General features: G+C 42.9%; 1 protein-coding gene across 2 annotated transcripts in view; it reads right to left on the bottom strand.

The window, feature by feature from the left end:
* The window catches only part of TBC1D15 (TBC1 domain family member 15), a 141,729-nt gene that overhangs the window by 71,999 nt on the left and 45,854 nt on the right, over window positions 1–23,876 (bottom strand). For both annotated transcript variants that reach the window (XM_077265290.1, XM_077265291.1), the window contains exon 5: window positions 14,293–14,503. In XM_077265290.1, the coding sequence (XP_077121405.1) occupies window positions 14,293–14,503 (211 nt within the window). The remainder of the gene's footprint in view (window positions 1–14,292; window positions 14,504–23,876) is intronic.

Below are 23,876 nucleotides of genomic sequence, written 5' to 3'. Positions count from 1 at the left end.
AACAGCTCCTTTGCCTGAAGTGACACAGCACAGAGGGAAGAGGTGGCGCTGGGCAGGGAATAAAGCTGGAGTGACAGAGGCCTCAGATCTACAGCCTTATTTGCATATCAAGTCAAATGCCGATTTCTTTCTGTGCAGACTGGAACAACAACAAGACCAGAACATAGTCGAAGGAGGCATTGGGAGTCAGATACATGGGTGAAAACTATACCCAGCAATGACATTTTATGAAATCAAAATTAGAATCCAATGGCTCCTCCATGTACTTATGTATAGACACAGACTTACCTGTCCTACCACCAGAGTCGCTGTTTTTTAAACATGCATATCAAATATTGTGGGCCATTTTTGATTTGTATATAGAATTTTATTTAACAGCATAAACAAGACTAGAAGTTTAATCTATTCCATGATAGTGGGGAAATCAGTGCACTTTAGGGACATAACTATAATTTGCACACAATAGTAAGAACCTGAAAAGTGTGCCAAAAACAAACGAGTCAACAACTTCCAAAAGTCATAATTGCAAACCTTCCCGTGTATTTTTTAGCATTCACTGTCAGGTAGTTAGTAAATTATTTGCGGAACCATTTAAGAAATAATAAAAAAAGCTGGAGAACTGAAGAAACAACAGAAGATCTGCTGTAAAAATTTCATTTCTGGATAAGCCAAATACTCAGGGCCACCATGTGGAAGATTAGTATCCAACTATATGGAGTTTCTGGGAGAAATAGGGCCAGCTTGACTTGCTAGTACGAAATTGGCCATCTTCTTGGGCTTTGCCAGTACACACAGCTTAAAGGGAACCTGTCACCCCCAAAATCGATGGTGAGGTAAGCTCACCGTCATCAGGGGCTTATCTACAGCATTCTGTAATGCTGTAGATAAGCCCCTGATGTATCCTGAAAGAGGAGAAAAACAGGTTATATTATACTCACCCAGGGGCGGTCCCGCTGCGGTCCCGTCCGATGGGCGTCTCAGGTCCGCTCTGGCGCCTCCTATCTTCATTCCATGATGTCCTCTTCCGGTCTCCGCACCGCGGCTTCGGCGCAGGCGTACTTTGTCTTCCCTGGTGAGGGCAGAGCAAAGTACTGCAGTGCGCAGGCGCCGGGCCTCTCTGACCTTACCGGTGCCTGCGCACTGCAGTACTTTGCTGACAGGGCAGACAAAGTACGCCTGCGCCGGAGCAGCAGCGTGAAGACCAGAAGAGGACGTCATGGAATGAAGATAGGAGGCGCTGTACCAAACCTGAGACACCCATCGGAGCGGGACCGCCCCTGGGCGAGTATAATCTAACGTCTTTTTCTCCTCTTTCAGGTAACATCGGCGGCTTATCTACAGCATTACAGAATGCTGTAGATAAGCCCGATGCCGGTGAGCTTACCTCACCATCGATTTTGGGGGCGACAGGTTTGCTTTAAAGCACAGCTACGGTTGTGAAGAGAGGTCATGTCTCCAGGGCAAAAGTGGCCAGTTTTTGGCGCTTCCCTGAATATTCAGTTTTAACTTTTGTTTTTTTAAATCCACTGTACGGCTCCAGAGATTTTGGCCTTTTTAAAAGCTAATTTTTATGGTCTTCACCATAGGGGCATTGCTCAAAGAATAATAATGCAGAGCAGCTTTTAAAACATGCCCCCAGATGAGCAGAAGAAATAAAATAGTAGGATAAAACTGGTCAATTTACACCTGGTGACAGATTCTTTTTAAATATCTTTTCCAGAACATACATGTTCTGCAGATCTGTGGGGGTCTGGGGCCTGAGATCCCCAGTGTTCATCATGATCTAGAACATTTTTTGCATTTGAGTGCTCAGCAGGCAGAAGTACTGAGCACCTACAAGAGTGAGCACAGGGTACTGCATGGGCTCAATAGAAAATCCATACACCGCTTGTACACTCACTTTTTTCAGGAGCTCAGTACTCAATACAGCATTTTTGGAGCGATCGGTGGGAGTGGCTATGTTTCACAGCAGGACCCCCCTGCTGCCATGACATCCCTATGGTTCCCTGCAATGGCGTTACATAGGGCCAATGGGAGCCAGTGAGTCACAGCAGAATTTAAACGGAATCTGTCAACAGGATTCCCCCTCCAAACTATGTATTTGTCCACGTAGCTCTTTGAAACACAAGTCCAGCAATACCTTTACATGGCCAGCCTGTTCCTTAGTGTCTGAGAAATCAGATTTGAACAGGTAGGTAAGTTAGGCTGCAGAACTATTTGTAGATCTGAAGCTTCTGTCACTCCAACTCTATTCCCCGCTCAGGGCAGCCTCCTCCTGCTTGACCGAAGGCTACTTTGCCTGAAATCACACAGCACAGAGGCTGTCAGGCAAGCAAGAATAGGAGGCGCTGGGAAGAGAATAGAGCTGGAGTGACAGAGGCTTCAGAGTAGGATTTCAGCCTCATTTGCATATGAATACAAACGTGGAATCCTCATTAACGGAGGAACAGTTTGGCCATGTAAAAGGTATTGATGGACAGGTCTATGAAAGAGAACATTCACAAATAAATAGTTTTTTTGGGGGTGAAGTCATGCTGATTGATTCCCTTTAACCAATGTAGGAAAGTATTTACAATTCCATCTAGTATATTTACAAAGTTACATAGAATGTTTAAAAAGACACTTGTTCATTAAGATCAATAGTGGGATGGGAAATGAGAAAGGAAAGGGATAGGTACAAACAGACTACATGATCCAGTCTGTCCTAAAGAGCCAGCTCATCCTGCCTAATCCCCATAGTTAATAGGGTACTGGGGAAGAGGAAGGGAATCCAGTCTAACAAAATTCTACACAAAACTGCCAACAAACATCCATTACAATGCAGGGCTGTGGAACCAGTAGGCCAAACCACCAACTCGGACCCCACAGCACTGGTCACTACTGAGCGTGTACATAAAGTGCAGCACAGATTAATCTCACCTAAAAGCGGAGGTCCTTAGATCAGGAACAGAACAGACATTTATAGGACATTACACAACTTTCCCAAATTCTTATGAAAACACTTCCAGCGCTGAACTACTGAACCCAATTTATTATATATTTTAGGAGTTAGCCCATTTTATACCGACTCCGACTACACCCAATGGAAACCGACTCCTACTCCACAGCCCTGATTACAAAGCTTCCTGTGAATAAGCTCTGTGTTCAGTTACATGGTGTTACCCTTCAGTCTCTACACCGTGGCACCAAGTGTTCCTATACCAATAAGTGTCACAGGCCATGTACATGTCCGCAGTATATTATATATCCTCCTATAAACGTGTATGTTGGCGGGTGCACACAAGCTCCATTTCTAAATGTAATCTGGACATAATGCTACAAAATACTGAGCAAAAAAACTATGAAAGAAAAAAACTACAAAGGGTTTATTGTAACTTTTATATGCTGTGCGTCAGGTAGCCACATTAGGACATGAACACAAGCCAGGTTTAATTGTGTGCATCTCTGATCATTCAGCTTGTGGCAGTGTCAGGAGAATAATGAATGAAGCTTCAGTGTCATTTGTAATAAAGACCGTCATCCCCTATGGAGAAGGCACGGAGTGTGAACACTGCATGCATCAGGATGCGGATTACACCACCAACATGACACACTACAACAAGCAGCAGTCCTCTCATACATTTTGCCGTGTATTTGTCAAATATCCATATCCTAACAGCTCAACAAAACCTTCCCTATAGAAAAATGCATTTAAACCATTTGCCTTTATGCCGGACCTTTTTGTTTTTCACTTTTCTATTGTCACGTTCCAGGAGGCATAACTTTTTTTTTTTAGCAAAAGTCATATAAAGGGCAATATTGGAATAGATATGACTTTTTGATCACTTTTTATTACTTTTTTTGAGCCAATATGGCAATTATGGCATAGACTTTTTGCATTCAGCGCACGGGCTTAAAACTGATACAATTTTCTAAAATGTGCAGTTACATACACGGCAATGATAAATATTTGACTTTTTTTCTTTTGGTTTGGTTTTTTTTGGACAGATATACCATTTCTTTAATATTAAAAATGTGATTTTATTTTTCTTATTTTTTTTTTTTTTTTTTAAACACACCTAAAAAGGAGGACATGCGACGCTTTGATTGCATTGATAACACAATGAAGTACGGTACTTATGCATCCCAGCGCATCATTTTCCCCGTCAGTCTTTGACACTTAGCCAAACAGGAACAGCCCCTGCAGGATCTGATTGGCTAGGGGACATGGAAGACAGGGAGGGCTTGGTCATGCCACCCTGTTGCCATAGCAACTATCAATATGAAAAAAAAAACACCAATATGGGTAGGGTCGGGCCACTCTAATGTGTTTGTAGGTCTCTCCAATCTCCACAACAGAGGATGTCTGGGGAGAAAGGATCTGACACAATGGAGATCTGACAATGGATGCTTTTAAACATTTTTTTTCTTCATTTCATGATTAGTGATGAGTGCAAGTGCTCGCTGACAAACACGGGCAATCCCTACATGTTTTGTGGCTGTCTAACAGCTGCGAAACATGTGGATGCGGAAACTCAAACATGTCACTCGAGCACCCATGATACTCAGTGCATACCTGCGCATGCTAGGCAAACTCGAGAAACGAGCACTTGTGCTCAACCACTAACCGTAATCTTTATTAAAAAACAGTTAGTAATCTTGCAGTTTTCACACTGGCCACTAGGGCTTTTATAGACTGACACTTTTTGTACACTCGGGAAGAGTTGCCAGCAGGCTCCATACCATCAGAGGCAAGATTATAAATAACAGGTAGCATCGCTATACACAACTGATAACACTGGATCCACCAATCACAATGGAGGATGTCACACCTGACCCTTCACAATGACCTTTGCACATGCTCATTAGATGCTGCAATACTAAAGATATGGTTGGGGCATTACCACTGCGGTTATTGTACATGTGGATTTCCTAAAAAACAAACAAACAGTCTTAGCGACCAGCGTGAAAATTGCAACATTTCTCTCTTTTTTCTGAATAAAGATTGATTATGGAAAAAAAATGCCCACCATTTAAAAAAAAATACATTTAGCACAAAAAAAAAAATTTAACCAGCCAGTCATTTTCAGATTCCCTTAATGTATCTCAGTCTCACAGAGACTGAACAATAAGCTATGACCAGTCAACACTTACTGCAATCCCAGAAATATTACATTTTCTCTATGTTTCTACAATTAAGCAAATGTTTTATTCTGATTCCTAATGTGATGAGTCCCAAAATAAAAAAGCAGTGCCAGAACTACAAGGTCTAACTTTAAGTTCTCCTGTCCTTCGCACAATCTACAGCGCACATCACAGCTTTTGGGAGGCTAGAAAAGAACATTAATAATATTACTGGCCCCAGAAAAAGCCAAGACATGACAGATAAGTGAGGCGGAGGAAGCCTCAGTAGACGCCTGGATAAAACAACATGTTTATTCTGGTGCACAGCTCTATTCCAACAGCCACATATTACTCTCGTGAGCTAAATGCAATCATACTGATATAATCAGCAATTGTTCTGCTAGGGGCAAGGAATGAATTTTCTTATTTCACTTGTTCTGGGACTACCTTGAGTGTTATTAAAGTGCGAGATAGGATCTTTAATAAGTTTTATCTCTTCATTTCCAAACACAACAGGAGCATGGGGTAGCATTAGGAGGTGAGAGGAAATCAAACACAACATTTCCATGCAAAGAGCGAGTCGTCACCACACAACTTTCTGCCGCAAAGACCTTTCAAACACAATTCTACGCAATGACACAGACAAAGGCCGCGGACCTCCTGGGGAACTTCAGAAAGGAAAAGAAAGTCACTGGACTACTGAAGATTAATAAAGAAACAACAGACGTAGTTTAGAGGCTGACCGGTGGATACAGAATGCAGAAAGCAGCAGGATACGGCCTGGAATTTGGCCCGTCTTGGGGCTTATTGTCACAGCAGTGATTTTTTTTAATGTCTGTAAGAAAGCCCCTTTTTTTATCAGTCTGGTGGTCTAGTTTTCATCAGTTTTTGGTCCATATCCATTTTCACCCCCATAATCAGTTATCACCTCCTGCTTTAACAGTGTACAGCGTTTTCCACCGCAGTTCCATGGACTGTTTACTGGCTGATGAGGAGTACTGTAGATCAGAGTTTGTTTTTCCAATAGTAGCTTCTCGGTATTACCTGGCCGCGGCCACTAAACAGGGAATACAACTGTTGTTTTCCACAATGCACACCGTGTACAGCTGCCTGCCACCGACGGCGATAACAGCAGATTAGTGGGATTCCTGATGTTGAACCACCACTGATCTGGTATTGAAGATAGGTCTTCAAATATAAAAGTAGCTGAAAACCCCTTCAAGGCATCGGCTACTTGCCTCCGAAGATTTGTTCACCCCTTAGTATAGAGGACTGATTGGTGTACTGAAGGAATACAAGGAGCGCAAAGGGACATTTTGTGATTAAGAGCTCCAGTGAGCTACCAGAATCCAGCAATTTATTTAGGATGGTAGAGCCAATATTGACAACCCCACAAAAAAAAAAAATACTTATTGTTTAAATCAGGCTTTTGTGTTACATGTATTAAAAAAAATGGCAATTTCCACATCAATCTGTACTTGAAAAGAAAAAAAATAGAAATCTTGCCATTTTCATACTTCCCACTGAAGCCAGTATAGCCTCTCACTTCCTGATCTTTATTGAACACTTTTCAGAAACCCCATTACCATCACAGGCAGGACTACAGCGGCAGTTAAAGGGAATCTGACAGCGGATACATGCTTCCTGAATCTAACGAGAATGGGCAAAGATCATTGTAAAGAGAGGGAGAGCAGTGACTTTACTTACTGTAATTGGTGAATTCTGGGTAACCAGCTGTGCATAGAGGAGTTAGCGGTAACCTGATAGTGGATCCATGCTGCCTGATCCATGGGAAGCATGTAAGAGACATTGGCTGTATGATTTCAGCAATGCATGTTTGACTCACAAAAAACATACTTGAAAAGTCAAAGGAGACAAGCCACACAGGAGAATAGCCAAAAGGCTGGTCTCCGTGGCTTCTAATGACTGACAGGTCTCTTCCTATACACGCTCGCAGGAAGATACCCATCAATTAAGGGAAGTGGGTGAGGAGAAGTTGCTGGGTCCCCATCTTTTTCATTATTCTCCCGTGCGACTTGGCTCCCAGCATGCTTTTCTCTGAAAAGCCGCAGTGCTTCAGAGTCAAACATTCATGGCTGAAATCACCAAGTCAGAGGCAGCAGGTCAGGTTCCCTTTAATAAACACCGCTAATAACAGATACCGTAGATTGCGACGTGACAAAGCAAAATAAAAAAAGATCACCAAACATTTACAGAAAATGCATTTAACATAAAACCCCATTTAAATGATAGATAATCCTCTGATGATACATTCACTTACAACATGATTGCTGAAAGGTGTTCTGAAAAACAAAAGCGTAAAATGAAGTGAACACGTCTAGTTAAGGTTTTTGATAGCAGTTTGTTCCATAAGGCTGACTAAGCATCTACCACAGGGGGGGGCCACCTCTGTGACCAACACCGATCACTGGAACAGAAGCCCTTTCTGGAATCCCCTATTGCTCCGCTCATCAGCAGGCCTTACTGGGTTGTCTTCCATAACTGCTAGAGAGGAATATGAGGGAGTAGCGGATTATCACCCTCACCCTGGTTATTCTGATGGGAGATTTATCTACCGGGGATGCTAGTCATCTTACATCTACTCCCTATACTGTGGAAAGGTGCCAAAAATGGTTTCTGGAAAAAAAAACAACTTAATAAACCCAAGCTTTATTTACATGACCTTCAGGTGAGAATGTTAGGAAATGTCTGCCCTTTAAAGACAGAATAATTAATAGAGAGCCAGCTGATTAAGGCCTCTTTCACACTTCAGTTGTTTGGCGTCAGTCTAAAACCGTCATTTTCCTCAAAAAACGGATTCGTTTTTTTTTTTTCGACGGATCCATTTTTTTCCCCATAGACTTGCATTAGCGACGGATTGTGACGGATGGTCGTCCGTTCCATACGTCATGCGACGGATCCGTCAAAATTTAGCGGACGTCATCTAGACATTGACGGTCATTGCAATGTTTTTTGTCTCCGTTGAAATGACAGATCGCGACGGATCCGTCGCGTCCGTCATTCCATAGAATGGCCACCTATGGGCGACGGATCCGTCGCAACCGTTATTTCGACGGATCCGTCGCCCCAATCCGTTTTTTCAATTTTTTTCAATCGTGCATGCTCCAAAAAGTATATACAACCCCCGAGTAACGGATCCGTCAAAAAAACGGATCCGTTACATCCGTTTTTTCAACAATTGTGACGGATCCGTCGATCCGTCACTTTGTCGGAAGTGACTGACGCCAAACGACTGAAGTGTGAAAGAAGCCTTAGCCTCATTCAGGCGACTGTGAAACAAGGTCAGAGTAAGGGCAGGGATGCACGGACTAACTTCAGTCCCATATTTGCCTATGAGGCGGTCAGCTTTGGATTAGGAAACCAGCAGTTGGCCTGCAGCCTGTACTCCAACCATGTTCTACAGACGTCTGACTGAGACTTTAGTCATGTCGCTACAGACCAAAGATAATTCTTCTATACGCACAACTAATCCTCATAAAATAAGCAAAGTTTCATCCTCTACCAGGAGACTCCATACTTTTGGGAAGAAGTTGAAAATCATTCAAATTCTCTCTTTGAGCAGCACAGTCAAGGAAGAATGACGGCAGACGTCACATTGTGGATGTTCTACAAAGCCTGCAGATGTCTGTGCTGTCTGTGCTTTGTAAGGACACGGCTGCTGGATATTGTCAGAATTACTTCATTCACAGCAACACTTTGATCCTGATATCAACAGAATATAAATTATTACTAAGGACCGAACATAAAAGGAATGTTGTTATATGTCTGAAAATTCGGAGAGAACAACAAACCACAGAGAACAGGTACTGAAGATACAAGAGATGAGCATGAAGAGACCAGTAGGGGGCACACATCACTGTCAGTAACAATTAGAGGAATTAGTATGGCACAATATATGTTCATCTGCAAAAAAAGGAAGACAAGTCGCTTTATTTCACCAGTCACAATCTGATTTACCAACGTGGAGTATCATTATATCGCGGATCATTCCTTATAATGCTACACTGTAGTTCTTTCCACATCCACTGAATAAAACATTATGACGATCATATATACACATGCTATGTATTAGCTGAGCAGTTTAAGACCCCTGTCAGATGCCAGGCAGCAGCAGTAAATGCGATGGATATGCCAATTAGGGATTTTCTCACAACACTAAAATGATTGATGACATACGTTGCTCACAGGCCAACAAATATCACCCATCATGAAGATAGGTGACAAATGTATCATCATTGGGGGTCCTACTCTAAAACCCACTGAACACTTTACATATAGCCAAGTCTGCCAACTGATGGTTCGGCAACCCGCTATCTCGCCCGCCTCTCCCAAACACAGGAACTCCTATGTGTCCTCCATGAGAGAGCCTCAACATGACAGCTCAGGCAGTAACTTATCTCTTAGAAAACAAAGTGATTGGCAGTTAAAAATCAGACATGTCAATCCTAATCTTCCCCAACAATCATCTGTCAGGGGAGGCTCGGGGCCCTCACACACAAACTGCCGGCCAATGCTAGTCTAATGTGTATGAGGGCCTTAAAGAAGTTTGTCAGCTTCCCAGGACCCGAAACTGCCCCCATGTGTTTCTTCAGCCCTTAACATTTCTTCAAATGGTCCATCGCCATAAAATGGTATTCATAACTTTGTGTGCGCGATGCTAATTAGTGGGTGACTAGTTATGGGGTCATTGATCTTGGCACAATGCCTTAAAACATATCTACAGCTCTGGCAAAAATTAAGAGACCACTGCAAAATGTTCAGTTTGTCTGATTCTTCTCTTTATAGGTATATTTTTGAGTAAAATGTAAATTGTTCTTTTAGTCTATAAACTTCTGACATCATGTCTCCGAAGTTCCAAGCAATAAATTTTGCATTTTTTTCCAACAAAGAAAAATGGTCAAAATAAAAAAACAAACAAAAAACAATGCTTTCAGACCTCAAATACACGGTGTTCCAAATTATTATGCAAATTGGATTTAAGTGTCATAAAGATTTAATCGTTTTGTTTTTCAAATAAACTCATGGATGGTATTGTGTCTCAGGGCTCAATGGATCACTGAAATTAATCTTAAATACATGTGATAATTAGTTTTTCAGGTGATTATAATTAAAGGGAACCTGTCACCACGTTTTTGGAAGATGGGATAAAAATAGCGTTAAATAGGGGCAGAGGTGGGCGTTACATTAGTGTGTTTGTTATGCGTTTATTACCCACCTAAGTTGCCGAAATACCTTTGCAAAGTCTCCGTTTTCGCCTGTCAATCAGGCTGGTCTGGTCAAAAGGGCGTGTTGTCTTCCTCCAGATTTTGCGTAGTTTTCCGTTGGTGACGTAGTGGTGTGTGCATGCCCAAGGTCCCGAATCCTCTGCCAGGGGATTTAAAAGAGCGCGCTGTTCGTTATTTCATTGGTGATCGGTGGGCGCAGAAGCGGCGCTCTGCTGGCCGCGGCTTCAGGAAAATGGCCGCCGCGATATCCATCTGCGCACGCGTGGCATCCCGCGGCCATTTTCCTGAAGCCGCGGCCAGCAGAGCGCCGCTTCTGCGCCCACCGATCGCCAATGAAATAACGAACAGCGCGCTCTTTTAAATCCCCTGGCAGAGGATTCGGGACCTTGGGCATGCGCACACCACTACGCCACCAACGGAAAACTACGCAAAATCTGGGGGAAGACAACACGCCCTTTTGACCAGACCAGCCTGATTGACAGGCGAAAACGGAGACTTTGCAAAGGTATTTCGGCAACTTAGGTGGGTAATAAACGCATAACAAACACACTAATGTAACGCCCACCTCTGCCCCAATTTAACGCTATTTTTATCCCATCTTCCAAAAACGTGGTGACAGGTTCCCTTTAAAGGAAAACTACTTAAAAATTATGTTCCACATTATTAAGCAGGCCACAGGTTTCAAGCAACATGGGAAATAAAAAGGATCTCTCTGCTGCTGAAAAGTGTTAAATAGTGCAATGCCTTGGACAAGGTTTGAAAACATTAGATATTTCACAAAAACTTAGGAGTGATCATCATACTGTGAAGAGATTTATGACTGAAACAGAGTTCATGCAGATAAAGCCATATTGAGGAAGGTTTCTGCCAGACAAATTCATTGAATTAAGAGAGCAGCTGCCAAAATACCATTACAAACCAGCAAACAGATATTTGAAGTGGCTGGTGCCTCTGGAGTCCCTCAAACCTCAAGGTGTAGGATCCTTCAAAGGCTTGCTGTGGTGCATAAACCTACTATTCGGCCACCCCTAAACAGTGATCACAAGCAGAAATGGTTGCAGTGGGCCCACACATACATGAAGACTATTTTTCAAGCAGTCTTGTTTACTGATGAGTGTCGAGCAACCCTGGATGGTCCAGATGGATGGAGTAGTGGATGGTTGGTGGATGGCCACCATGTCCCAACAAGGCTGCGATGTCAGCAAGGAGGTTGAGGAGTCATGTTTTGGTCCAGAACAGCTGGTAGGGCCCTTTAAGGTTCCTGAAGGTGTGAAAATGACCTCTGCAAAGTGTATAGCGTTTCTGACTGACAACTTTCTTCCATGGTATAAAAAGCAGAAACGTGCCTTCAGGAGTAGAAGCATCTTCATGCATGACAATGCACTATCTCATGCTGTCATGCTGCAAAGAATACATCTGAGTAATTGGCTGCTATGGGCATAAAAGGAGATAAACTATGGTGTGGCCACCATCTTCCCCCGACCTCAACCCTATAGAGAACCTTTGGATTATCATCAAGCAAAAGATCTATGAGGGTGGGAGGCAGTTCACATCAAAACAGCAGCTCTGGGAGGCTATTCTGACTTCATGCAAAGAAATACAAGCAGAAACTCTGCAAAAACTCACAAGTTCAATGTATACAAGAATTGTGAGGGTGATATCAAAGACGGGTTCCTATGTTACCATGTAACTTGGCCTGTTAGGATGTTTTGGAGTTAAATAGCTTTTTTGTCCTGTGAATGTGAACTCCTAATGCAGCCAATTCCACAAATGAGCATTTTCAGTTCTTTAAAACATATCAAATGTTTAGAAATTCTACTGTGCCTAATAATTTGGAACAGTGCATTTTGAGTTTTTATTCATTTTAGAGATTATACGGTTATCATTGGGAGGTTTCTTCAATAAAATTCAATGTATACTCTAAAGGGTGATGACTTTTATTATGACTGACTGTCATTTGCACCGATCATTTAGGACAATCAGAGAAAAATGTCATTTGCATAATAATTTGGAACATAGTGTAATGCAAAAAAAGTTCAGAATCATTTAGAAACAACAATACTAATGTTTTAACTCAGGAATAGTTCAGAAATCAATATTTTGTGAAATAACCATGATTTTTAATCACAGCTTTCATGCGTCTTGGCATGCTTTCCACAAGTCTTTCACACTGCTTCTGGTGCAAAAATGCAAGCAGTTCTTCTTTGTTTGATGGCTTGTGACTATCCATCATCCTCTTGATTACATTCCAGAGGTTTTCAATGGGGTTCAGGTCTGGAGTTTGGGCTGGCCATGACAAGGATTTGATGTGGTGGTCCGTCATCCACAACTTGATTGACCTAGCTGTGTGGCATGGCGCATTGTCCTGCTGGAAAAAAAAGTCCTCAGAGTTGGGGAATATTGCCAGAGCAGAAGGAACCAACAGTTTTTCCAGGATAACCTTGTATGCGGCTTGATTCATACGTCCTTCGCAAAGAACAACCTGCCCAATTCCAGCCTTGCTGAAGCATCCACAGATCAACACCGATCCTCCACCAAATTTCACAGTGGGTGCAAGACACTGTGGCTTGTATGTCTCTTCAGGTCTCCGTCTAACCATTAGACAACCTGGTGTTGATCTGAAGATGCTTCAGCAAGACTGCAATTGGGCAGGTTAATCTTTGCGAAGGATGTATGAATCAAGCCGCATACAAGGTTATCCTGGAAAAAATTGATTCCTTCTGCTCAGGCAATGTTTACCAACTCTGAGAACTGGTTTTTCCAGCAGGACAATGCGCTATGTCACACATCTAGGTCAATCAAGGTGTGGATGAAGGACCATCACATCAAATCCTTGCATGGCCAGCCCACTCTCCAGACCTGAACCCCATTGAAAACCTCTGGAATGTAATCAAGAGGAAGATGGATAGTCACGAGCCATCAAACAAAGAAGAACTGCTTACATTTTTGTGCCAGGAGTGACATAAGGTCACCTAAAAGCAGTGTGAAAGACTGGTGGAAAGCATGCCAAGATGCATGAAAGCTGTGATTATAAATCATGGTTATTCCTAAAAATATTGATTTCTGAACCCTTCCGGAGTTAAAAATATTAGTATTGTTGTTTCTAAATGATTATGATCTTGTTTTCTTTACATTATTTGAGGTCTGAAAGCAATGGTTTTTTTCAGTTTGACTTTTTATTTTTCAGTAAAAAAAATACAAAATTTATTACTTCGAAACTCGAAGACATGTTGTCAGAAATTTATAGAATAAAAGAACAATTTACATTTTACTCAAAAAAATACCTATAAAGAGAAAAATCAGACAAACTGAACATTTTGCAGTGGTCTCTTAATTTTTGCAAGAGCTGTAGCTATATTATATATATATTCTACCAGCATTAACCAAAAAAAGAATCGCTGACATATCCAGCTACAGCATTCATAGATATTTTAGATGAGCAAAGGTAGATTATAAGTAGAAGCTACTACTTCGGCCGACACAAAGAAATATTAACACTATATACATAGCCACGGTACTAGGTATAAGAAAAAAAAAATGTGGGAGACAGAAAACAGATGTGTTGCATGTCAACCCGCTCTTATTAACTATTCAATATCCTCAAAGCTTTCTAAAAAGTTAGGCAAAGGAATTTAAAGGTTATGCAAAACTGAAGAGTAGGTTGCATTTTGGGCAGATTTACTGTTCAGTAATGCAGCGGAGACCATATACAAGTTGCAAGAACTGATGAATGATTTACTAGACACAATTAGGTTATCCCTTGGTCTTCTAGACGTTGATTTTTTAATGTACCCAGATGTGTCGTTATGTATAAAAAGTTGAGAACGTTTGAAGTACAGAAGAAAACTTTGTGCTGATAGTCATTGCTCTATTAATAGTTATATATGGTAGTTTGCGATTCAAAGAGAACAGGAAAAGGCCTAAAGCAGAATGTGATACTTACTCACACAGCACCACATATTTTTCAAGGCACTCAAGCAGAAGCTCGCTTCCTCCTTGATGGAAGTGGAGAGCTGGAAGGATAACATCATCCTTCAAGCAGAAAACAAAATAAGACCAGCCCATGCCTTCTTTGTTCTGTTTAATTGACTTGAGGTCGGTCAGGCTGAAGAGGAATGACCATTTGCTCTGGACATTTATCGGACTTTGAACACCTAAGAGAAAGTTTGAAGAGACATAAACAAAGAAATGTATCAAAAATGGGCTAACATGTCAGGCAGAAGGTCAGTAGACAACAATAATGTCTAGATACAGTAAATATTATATAGTATTCTTCCTTGGCTTGTTTAACGTTACTATCTAAGCAGAGAAAGGAAACAGGCTAAGCTGGGGGCAGCAAACTTCTACTGCTTTGTCTGCAATGGGAGACCAGAGAAGCTAGATCCTGTCTCTTTAGTCAGAAAAGGCATAAGAAAAAGAACTATTTTCTATACAATATAAAGTTTCAGGACACTAAAAGACTAACCAAAAGGTAAATGTTATTGCTTGTGACCTCATTTATTTTTAGGCTATTCAGTTAGTTATTACGGATTGAAATTAAGACGTTTCTCTTAATTACTGAAATCTTCTGATGCTCATCACATGGGGTATGGGCTCCAGGGCCCATGCTGTAAAAGGAGCATGCAGTAGTAAAGAAAAGCAGGAGGGCAACCACAGAACACTAACATGGCCTCTGCACCAGGGTAGTGTGAATCGTCTCGCCCCTCACTATGGAGCAGCTTGGAATCCTGTAGATTTCTCGCTGCATTACTTGTCTGAAAATGGCTGACAAATCCATCAGTGACATTCAAAGACCCCAAAAGAACGAAGGTGATCACTTTTCTCTGTGTTGTAATCAGCCTTCTAGAGGTTTGGCTATAATAAATGGTGAAGGCCTCAGAATCTACCGTAAACCCCTAAGGCCGGCGTCACACTAGGCGTATGAAAATACGGTCCGTTTTTTCCCAAAATGGTGATCCGTATGTCATCCGTAGGCAGGGTGTGGCAGCGTATTTTGCGCATGTCATCCTCCGTATGTAATCCGTATGGCATCCGTACGGCGAGATTTTCTCGCCGGCTTGCAGAACGGACATACAATGGATCCATGGGCTGAAATATTAATGAAAACATATACAGTTAGTCCTCGGGTTACAACGGTCTCGAGTTACATCGTTTCGTGGTTACAACGCTTTATACGACGCCTCATTCCGACTTACACGGTTTTGCGTCGTAAGTCGAACTACATGCAACTAAGTGCAGTGGCAGAAGAATAGAGTCCAGTACTGTACACTGTACCCGGTTACACGAGGAAAACGAGTCTCCTGCACGCAATAACACCCCAATTATGTAGGGTACTGTGTTAGGATAGGTGTTTGGATAGGCTAAGTGTTTGCAGTACTGTACTGTTATTATGGTACAGTACTGTATGAATGTATGGTCCGACTTACATCGAAATTCGGTTTAGGACGCCGTGTAAGAACGGATCAACGTCGTAAATCGAGGACTACCTGTATACAGTATATTATATTAAATCGCGGAAAAAACTGGCGTGGGCTCCCGCGCAATTTTCTCCACCAGAGTGGGAAAGCCAGTGACTGAGGGCAGATATTAATAGCCTAGAGAGGGGACCATGGTTATAGGACCCCCTGGCTAAAAACATCTGCCCCCAGCCACCCCAGAAAAGGCACATCTGGAAGATGCATCTATTCTGGCACTTAGCCCCTCTCTTCCCACTCCGGTGTAGCAGTGGGATATGGGGTAATAAAGGGTTAATGTCACCTTGCTATTGTAAGGTGACATTAAGCCAGGATAATAATGGAGAGGTGTCAATATGACACCTATCCATTATTAATCCAATAGTAGTAAATGGTTAATAAAACACACACACATTATGAAAAAAGCATTTTAATGAAATAAAGACACAGGGTGTCGTAATAGTTTATTATACTCTCAATCCAATTGAAGACCCTTGTCACCTGAAACAAAGTTAAAATAAAAAAACAACAATACCCCATACCTTCTGTCGTTCAGTCTTGTCCCGTGCTGTAAATCCATCTGAAGGGGTTAAATAATTTTACAGCCAGGAGCCTGCTAATGCAGCTGTGCTCCTGACTGTAAAATCTGGGAAATGAAAGGAAAGCAGGGGAACGTAGCTACCTAGACTTGCGGTGCTACGCCCCCTGGTGGCATAACCTCATATGAACTCGAGCGTGGGAACTTTTCTGAATATTTTCCCACGCTCGAGTTCATATGAGGTTATGCCAGCAGGGGGCGCATCACCGCGAGTCTAGGTAACTACGTTCCCCTGCTTCCATTCATTCCCCAGATTTTACAGTCAGGAGCACAGCTGCATTAGCAGAGCTCCTGCTTGTAAATTAATTTAACCCCTTCATATGGATTTACATCGTGGGACTTGACTGTAACGACGGAAGGTATGGGATATTGTTGATTTTTTATTTTAACTTTGTTTCAGGTGACAAGGGTCTTCAATTGGATTGAGAGTACAATAAAATATTACAACACCATGTGTCTTTATTTCATTAAAATACTTTTTCCTAATGTGTGTGTGTTTTATTAACCATATACTTCTTTTGGATTAATAATGGATAGGTGTCTTATTGACACCTCTCCATTATTAACCTGGCTTAATGTCACCTTATAGTAGCAAGGTGACATTAACCCTTTATTACCCCATATCCCACCGCTACATGGGAGTGGGAAGAGAGTGGCTAAGTGCCAGAATAGGCGCATCTTCCAGATGTGCCTTTTCTGGGGTGGCTGGGGGCAGATGTTTTTAGCCTGGGGGGGGGGGGGGGTCCTATAACCATGGCCCCTCTCTAGGCTATTAATACCTGCCCTCAGTCACTGGCTTTCCCACTCTGGCGGAGAAAATTACGCGGGAGCCCACGCCAATTTTTTTCGTGATTTAACCCTTTATTTAAACAGCTAGAGCCCCCAAATTTAACACACATACACTTCTAACATTAATAAAGAGGAATATGTAAAAAAAGAAGGGATATGACATGGTTTACTGTATGCAATCCATGTCTCATATCCTGTCGGGTTTGGGAAGGAGATAGCAAAAGCCGGCAATTGAATTACCGGCTTTTAAGCTATCTTGCGCATGCTGCGATTTTCTACAGCCGTACAATACCGTATAATACGGATGCGTAAAATACGGCAGATAGGAGCTGCCCCATAGAAAATCATTGGTCCGTGTGCAATGCGTATTTTCTGCGCCTCTCATACGTCCGTAAAACTTGCTAGTGTGACGCCGGCCTAATAATGCTTACTTCTTACTTGGCTCTGTGATATATCAGAAGCATTTCCCAAATTGTCAATATATGTATAAAAATCTGTAGAAGAAAATATCTTACAACTATAGTTGAGCACAGTGTTAAAGCCCTGATCTCATCTTGTACATTTATGGAATATTCACAGGGTATGCCATACATGTATAGGAGATAGGACCCCCTTGAATCTGGAGAGCGACGCCACATCATGTGCAGCTCTCAGCGGAGAGGTGGTCAGGATTCCCATACAAATGAATGGATAGAATCAAACATGTATTGGTGGCACATGTCACAATCACAACCATGTTCTCTGTGGGTATACAGAAATGTGTGAGATAGAAATACCCTTTTAAAGGCATTTGTACATGGCAATACTACTAAAAGTGAAAGGTAAGAGATACAAGTGCAATATCTGAAGGGGTAAAGGGGTCCAAGTATCATCCCTTTGAGCAGCTGAGTCAGGATAAATAATGACAGTCAATCACAGTAAAGCCACCTTCATCCTCCTCCAAAACCATCATGTTTTTCCTGCCTGAATGAAGCTGTTTTTTTTTTGGAAAAAATTTGGTCAATTTAAGGAGCGATATGGCTATAGAGCACACACCAATAGATTAGTGGTAAACAAACCTTTTATTGAATCACTACGCGTTTCGGCAGCGGACTACCTTCCTCAGGTGGATGGTAAACAGTCCACTGCCGAAACGCGTAGTGGTTCAATAATAGTTTTGTTTACCACTAATCTATTGCAGTGTGCTCTATAGCGCGCCTTAAATTGACCACATTTTTTCCCCCAAAAAAGTTTACATTCACCTTGAGGGATTGTGGCTAGAACAGCTTGGGGCCATAGAGGTCATCTCCAGGCAACAGGACCTGAAGTGATGTCACATCCTGTGAAGTGGCATCACGTGACTGGACCCTGGGCCCACGTGACCAGACCAGGAAGCACAGGAGCGATCCCGGAGCAACAGAGCAGGAGTGCACAGAGACGTCCGCTACCGGAGCTGTGCAGGGGTGCCCAACCCTTCCAGGTGAGAGGCTAATCCCCCCCACCTTCCATTGCAACATCCCAATCAAACCACCTGGTGCTTCTCATGCTGATCTCTTCCATGTTTATTGTCTTGAATGAAGCTGTGGTCACACACACTATCACTCCATTCATTGTTTATAGATTGCTAAACCCTGTATGTCCCATCGACACAGTAACAGATGGGAACACTGACAGACAGATGTTAATAAATCATAATACGTTACTATGTTGAATAAAAAAAACTTGGGGTGTGTCCTGGTAAGGCAAGTGGGCAACAGCACAGACTCATAGATCATGCAAAAATGCTGCTCTAGGGCCTAATAGCCTAAAGCAAGATTTGGTGGGGTATGTGCACATGTTGTAGATTTTGATGCGTTTCCGCGGCGTTTTCGGAAGCGCGGAATTGCATCAAATCCACAGTGTAGTGCACAAGCAATGTTAGTCTATGTGAAATTGAGAATTGTTGTGCACATGCTGTGGAAAAAAATGCGCGGAATTGCAGCTTTTTTTTTTTCCAGCAGCATGTCAGTTCTTTTTGCGGATCTGCAGCGTTTCTGCACCCATTGACTTCCATTGTGTCAGGCAAATTCGCAGCAATCCCGCAGGTTTAAAGAGATCTGCGGAATTGCTTGCGAGAAATGCTGCAGATCGGGAGGGGGAAGAGTGTGTGGGCGGAGTGTGGGCAGATACTGGGTGTGGGCAGAAACTGTGTGTGTGAGCGGAGAAGATGTGCGGGGCTGTGTGCAGGTGTTTGTGTGTATCTGTGGGGGGGGTCTGCAGGGATGTGTGGGGCTATGTGTGTGTGTGCGGGTGTTTGTGTATCTGTGGGGGTCTGCAGGCCTGTGTGTATCTGTGTGAGTGTGTGCGCGAGGGTGTGCGGGGCTGTATGTGTGTGTGTGTGTGTGTGTGTGGCTGTGTGTATCTGTGTGTGTGTGCGTGGGTGTGCAGGGCTGTGTGTAGGCAGGCATCGTCCGATGGGACTACTAGTCCCATTTGGCTATGCCTGCTACAGTGACAGGTAGCCAGATGATGGGACAGCCGTAGTCCCATCATCCGGCTACTGTGTTCAAGTGTAAAAAAAACAAACACATACACACATATAGACATACAGTAAATACTCACCACAGCTAATCCCCGAAGTCATCGATCAGCTGTAAATAAAATAAAAATAATAAACCAACAATATACTCCCTGATCCGCAGTAATCCATGTAATAACAAGTGTCCCACGACCATCGCCCGTGGAGAGCTGTCACTTGGTCAGATGCGACCACTCTCCAGGGGCTCCGGCAATAAAATGACGGAAGGTATCCTTCCGCACTGTATCTTCCGCCACTGTGAGTGCAGAGTTCGTACTGTCACTTGCGGCACCACTGTGTGGGAAAATTCTCACGCAGCAGTGCAGTAAAGTGAGGGGCCATTGAAGCCTCAGTGGTAACACTGCAGGAGCCATTGTCTCCTGTCAGTATGTCACTGGAGGCCCTGTAGAGCGGTCACATCTCCTGATGTGACAGCTCTATAGGGGAGATTGTCATGGGACACTCGGTAATAAATGGACTGCGTCGGTTCAGGGAGTATACCGTTGGTTTATTACTTTTTTTCCTCGCTCTAAGAGGTTGGTGAGCACAGTGGACTGATTGTAACATAGTTATTAAGGTTGAAGGAAGACTTTAAGTCCATCTAGTTCAACCCATAGCCTAACCTAACCATGCCCTAACATGTTGATCCAGAGGAAGGCAAAAAAAAAAACATGTGGCAAAGAGTAAGCTCCACATTGGGGAAAAAAATTGTGTTATTCTGGAGGTGCCAGACCACTCGAACAAGCCCCTGACAGGTAACTAGAAACCATGACCTTGCAGAGCGAAGAGGCATAAACGGATGCAGCACTCTGAGGTAAACCAAGTCACCTTCTCCTTTGTTGTGCTTTCAAAAGACCTTTTCTCACAGACTTGATGGTGCTAGATTGTACAGAAGCAAGGTAACAGTATGACACTTGCATACAGTTCTGTGAAATAATCTACTTGCTGAATATCACAGGAGGAAATACTATTAGAAATAGAGAGGGCATAAGTGGCATTGAAAAAGACCCTCATTCTGCCTGTGCACTATATACCTAGCAAGGAAGATTGGTCACATCAGGCACAGCTGATAAACTAGCCAATTTTATGAGGATACCCGCTAAAAATAATTAACTACCCCCTGGAGCAGTGTTTTTCAACCAGTGTGCCGCGGCACACTAGTGTGCCGCGACACATGGTCGGGTGTGCCGCGGGGAACGGGAGTCAGCTGTTCTCTGTGCCGACTGTCAAGCTGACAGCCGGCACAGAGAAGCTGCAGCGCGCCGGCTCCCGGAGATCAATTGTACTCGCAGACATCTACCAGCTGCGAGTACAATTGAGGCTCTGACTGCCGGGTCAGAGCGACGCCAGCAGCGTGATCAAGTCATGTGATCACGCTGCTGACGTCACTATCCGGCGCGCAGGAGAAAGAAGAGACTTGGTGGTAAGTGCTCCTGTGCTGTGGAGCTGAAGACACCGAAGATTCAGCGTGGGGTGGGTTTATGGGGAGTATGTGGGGGGATTTATTAAGTGTGTGGGGGGATTTATTCAGTGTGTGGGGGGATTTATTCAGTGTGTGTGGGGGATTTATTCAGTGTGTACGTGGGGGGGGGGGGGCTGGAATTTATTTAGCATGTGTGGGGCAGGGTGCATTTATTCTGTGGAAGGGGATGGATTTATTCTATCGGAAGGGCAGTGGATATATTCTGTGGGGGTGAGTGGGGAGATGGGGGTGGACACAGTAGCGAGGGGAAAAATGTGTGCTGACAGTACTGGGAGCAACGGTGATGGGATGTGTGAGGACAGTATGGGGAGTCGGGGGAATGTGTGAGGGGGGAATGTGTGAGGAGGAAATATGGAGAGAGCAAAGGGGTATGTTAGCAGGGGGGGGATGTACAGGAGGAGGCTATTAGAAATGTGTGCAGACAGTATGGGGGGATGAAAGTGTGAGTGGACACATAATAGATACTGAGTAGTGTGAGGGTAACAGCCAGGAGGAGACAGTATGCCAAGTAGGAGGAGTGTAATGAAGGGGCACAGTAGAGAGACTGGGCTCTCTATGAGGGACACCGTATGAGAAGGCAGTGTGAAGTATGGAAAAGAGAGAGAGGGTAGTGTGGATGGCATGTACCATAAGAGAAACAGTGAGGGTCATATTATGTGCTGGGAATAAAGTGAGGGGCAATTATTTACTCAGAGGCTCAGCCTAGGGCAGATATTGTTATTCCGGAGCATTATAATAACACTGCTATCTTTAAGGGTGTTGTGTCGGGATGTGCTGCAGAAGACAGGAGAAGATGGAAGTCTGCAGAAACGAGCTCTGCCGGTGGATGAGAAGAGTCATCATGGCATCTGGACAAGGTGAAGATGAAAAGAAAGAGGCGACTCCACAAACAACGTCATCTATCAGGTACCTGGATGTAAATGTGTTTTTTTTGTGATACTAATTCTCATTTTTATTTGTTAGGAACATTAAAGGGGATGTCCAAGGTTGTGATGAGTCTGCAGTCATACTATGTGACTGCAGACTTCTGAATTCTCACAGTGCACACTGCTATCATAATTCTCTGATGTTGGTGATTTACATACATGCGGTCACGTGCTGACTAGACATGTGTGGCCTCATTCAATGAAAATGAATTGACTGAGGCCGGACACGTCTAGTTAGAATGTGACCAGAAGTATCCAAATCACATACTTGTGCTGTCATGACCGTCCACTCTGGCCACCGGCAAGGGAGAATCCTGAAAGTGTGCAGTGCTTGCGCTGTGAGAATTCAAAAGCCTGCAGTCACATAGAATGACTGCAGACTTTCATCTCAAACCTGGACGCACCATTTTGTGCCATTTTGGTTGGTGGTGTGCCTCGGGATTTTTTAAGTATAAAAAATGTGCCGCGGCTCAAAAAAGGTTGAAAATCACTGCCCTGGAGGATATTGTAGATTGTAATGTTGGGGAAGAGTATTGAGGGAGAAACAGATGAAGACTCTACTCTTGTATAGTCTGACCCCACGTCCTCTATTAATTTGGCACAAAAGCAAAGTAACCTCACTTACCAGAAGAACCCAAACCTAACCTAAAAATTCCAATTATTGTCACACAGTGCAATTCAGCTCTTTCTACCATGAACCTCCAAAGGGGGACTTAAATAGAAGAATTCTCCTTAGACAGGATATGAGGAAAATAAATTAACCCCTTAGTGATAGTCAATTTTGTACGTGATGACCAAGCCAATTTTCGTGACACATTGTACTTCATGTTAGTGGTAAAATTTCTTCGATATGGACTTGCGTTTTTTCATGAAAAAAACAGAAATTTAGAAAAATTTTAGAAAAATTTTAAAACTTTTAATTTTTGTACCCTTAAATCAGAGAATCTCACAAAATAGTTAAATAAATAACATTTCCCACATATCTACTTTACAGCAGCACAATTTTGGAAACATTTTTTTTTTTTTTGCTAGGATCTTATAAGGGTTAAAAGTTGACCGTGATTTCTCATTTTTTCAACAAAATTTACAAAATCTTTTTCTTGTTTCTTTTTTAGAGACCACCTCCCATATGAAGTGAGTTTAGGGGGGGTCAACATAACAGAAAATACCCAAAAGTGACACAGTTCTAAAAACTGCACCCCTCAAGGTGCTCAAAACCACATTCAAGAAGTTTATTAACCCTTCAGGTGCTTAATGAGAGCTAAAGCAATGTGGAAGGGGAAAAATGAACATTTTACTTTTTTCACAAAAAATTTACTTTGGAACCAAACTATTTTATTTTCACAAGGGTATCAGGAGAAAATGGACCACAAAACTTAATGTGCAATTTCTCCTGAGTACGACGATATCTGTATGGGGGGGGAAAGCCACAGTTTGAATGCATGGCAGGGCTCAGACGTTAAGGTGCACCGCTTGACCTTTTGAATACAAAATTGGCTGGAATCAATGGTGGGGTCCATGTAACGTTTGGAGACCCCCTGAATGTACCTAAACAGTGGAAACCCCCCCAATTCTAACTCCCAACCCTAACTCCAACACCACAACCCTAACCCCAGCCCTAACCCTTACCTAACTATCCCCAGCTCTAACCCTACACCTTATATATAAAATTATATCTCCTTATTTCTCAGCGTCGTTAAAAAGTGTCGCTGAGGAACAAGTACCCTTAACTGCCGCCATTA

The sequence above is a fragment of the Ranitomeya variabilis genome, chromosome 5 (assembly GCF_051348905.1).
Source record: "Ranitomeya variabilis isolate aRanVar5 chromosome 5, aRanVar5.hap1, whole genome shotgun sequence".
NCBI lineage: Eukaryota > Metazoa > Chordata > Amphibia > Anura > Dendrobatidae > Ranitomeya > Ranitomeya variabilis.
The sequence above is the reverse complement of the archived record's forward strand: the minus strand, read 5'-3'. Positions and strand labels throughout refer to the sequence as shown.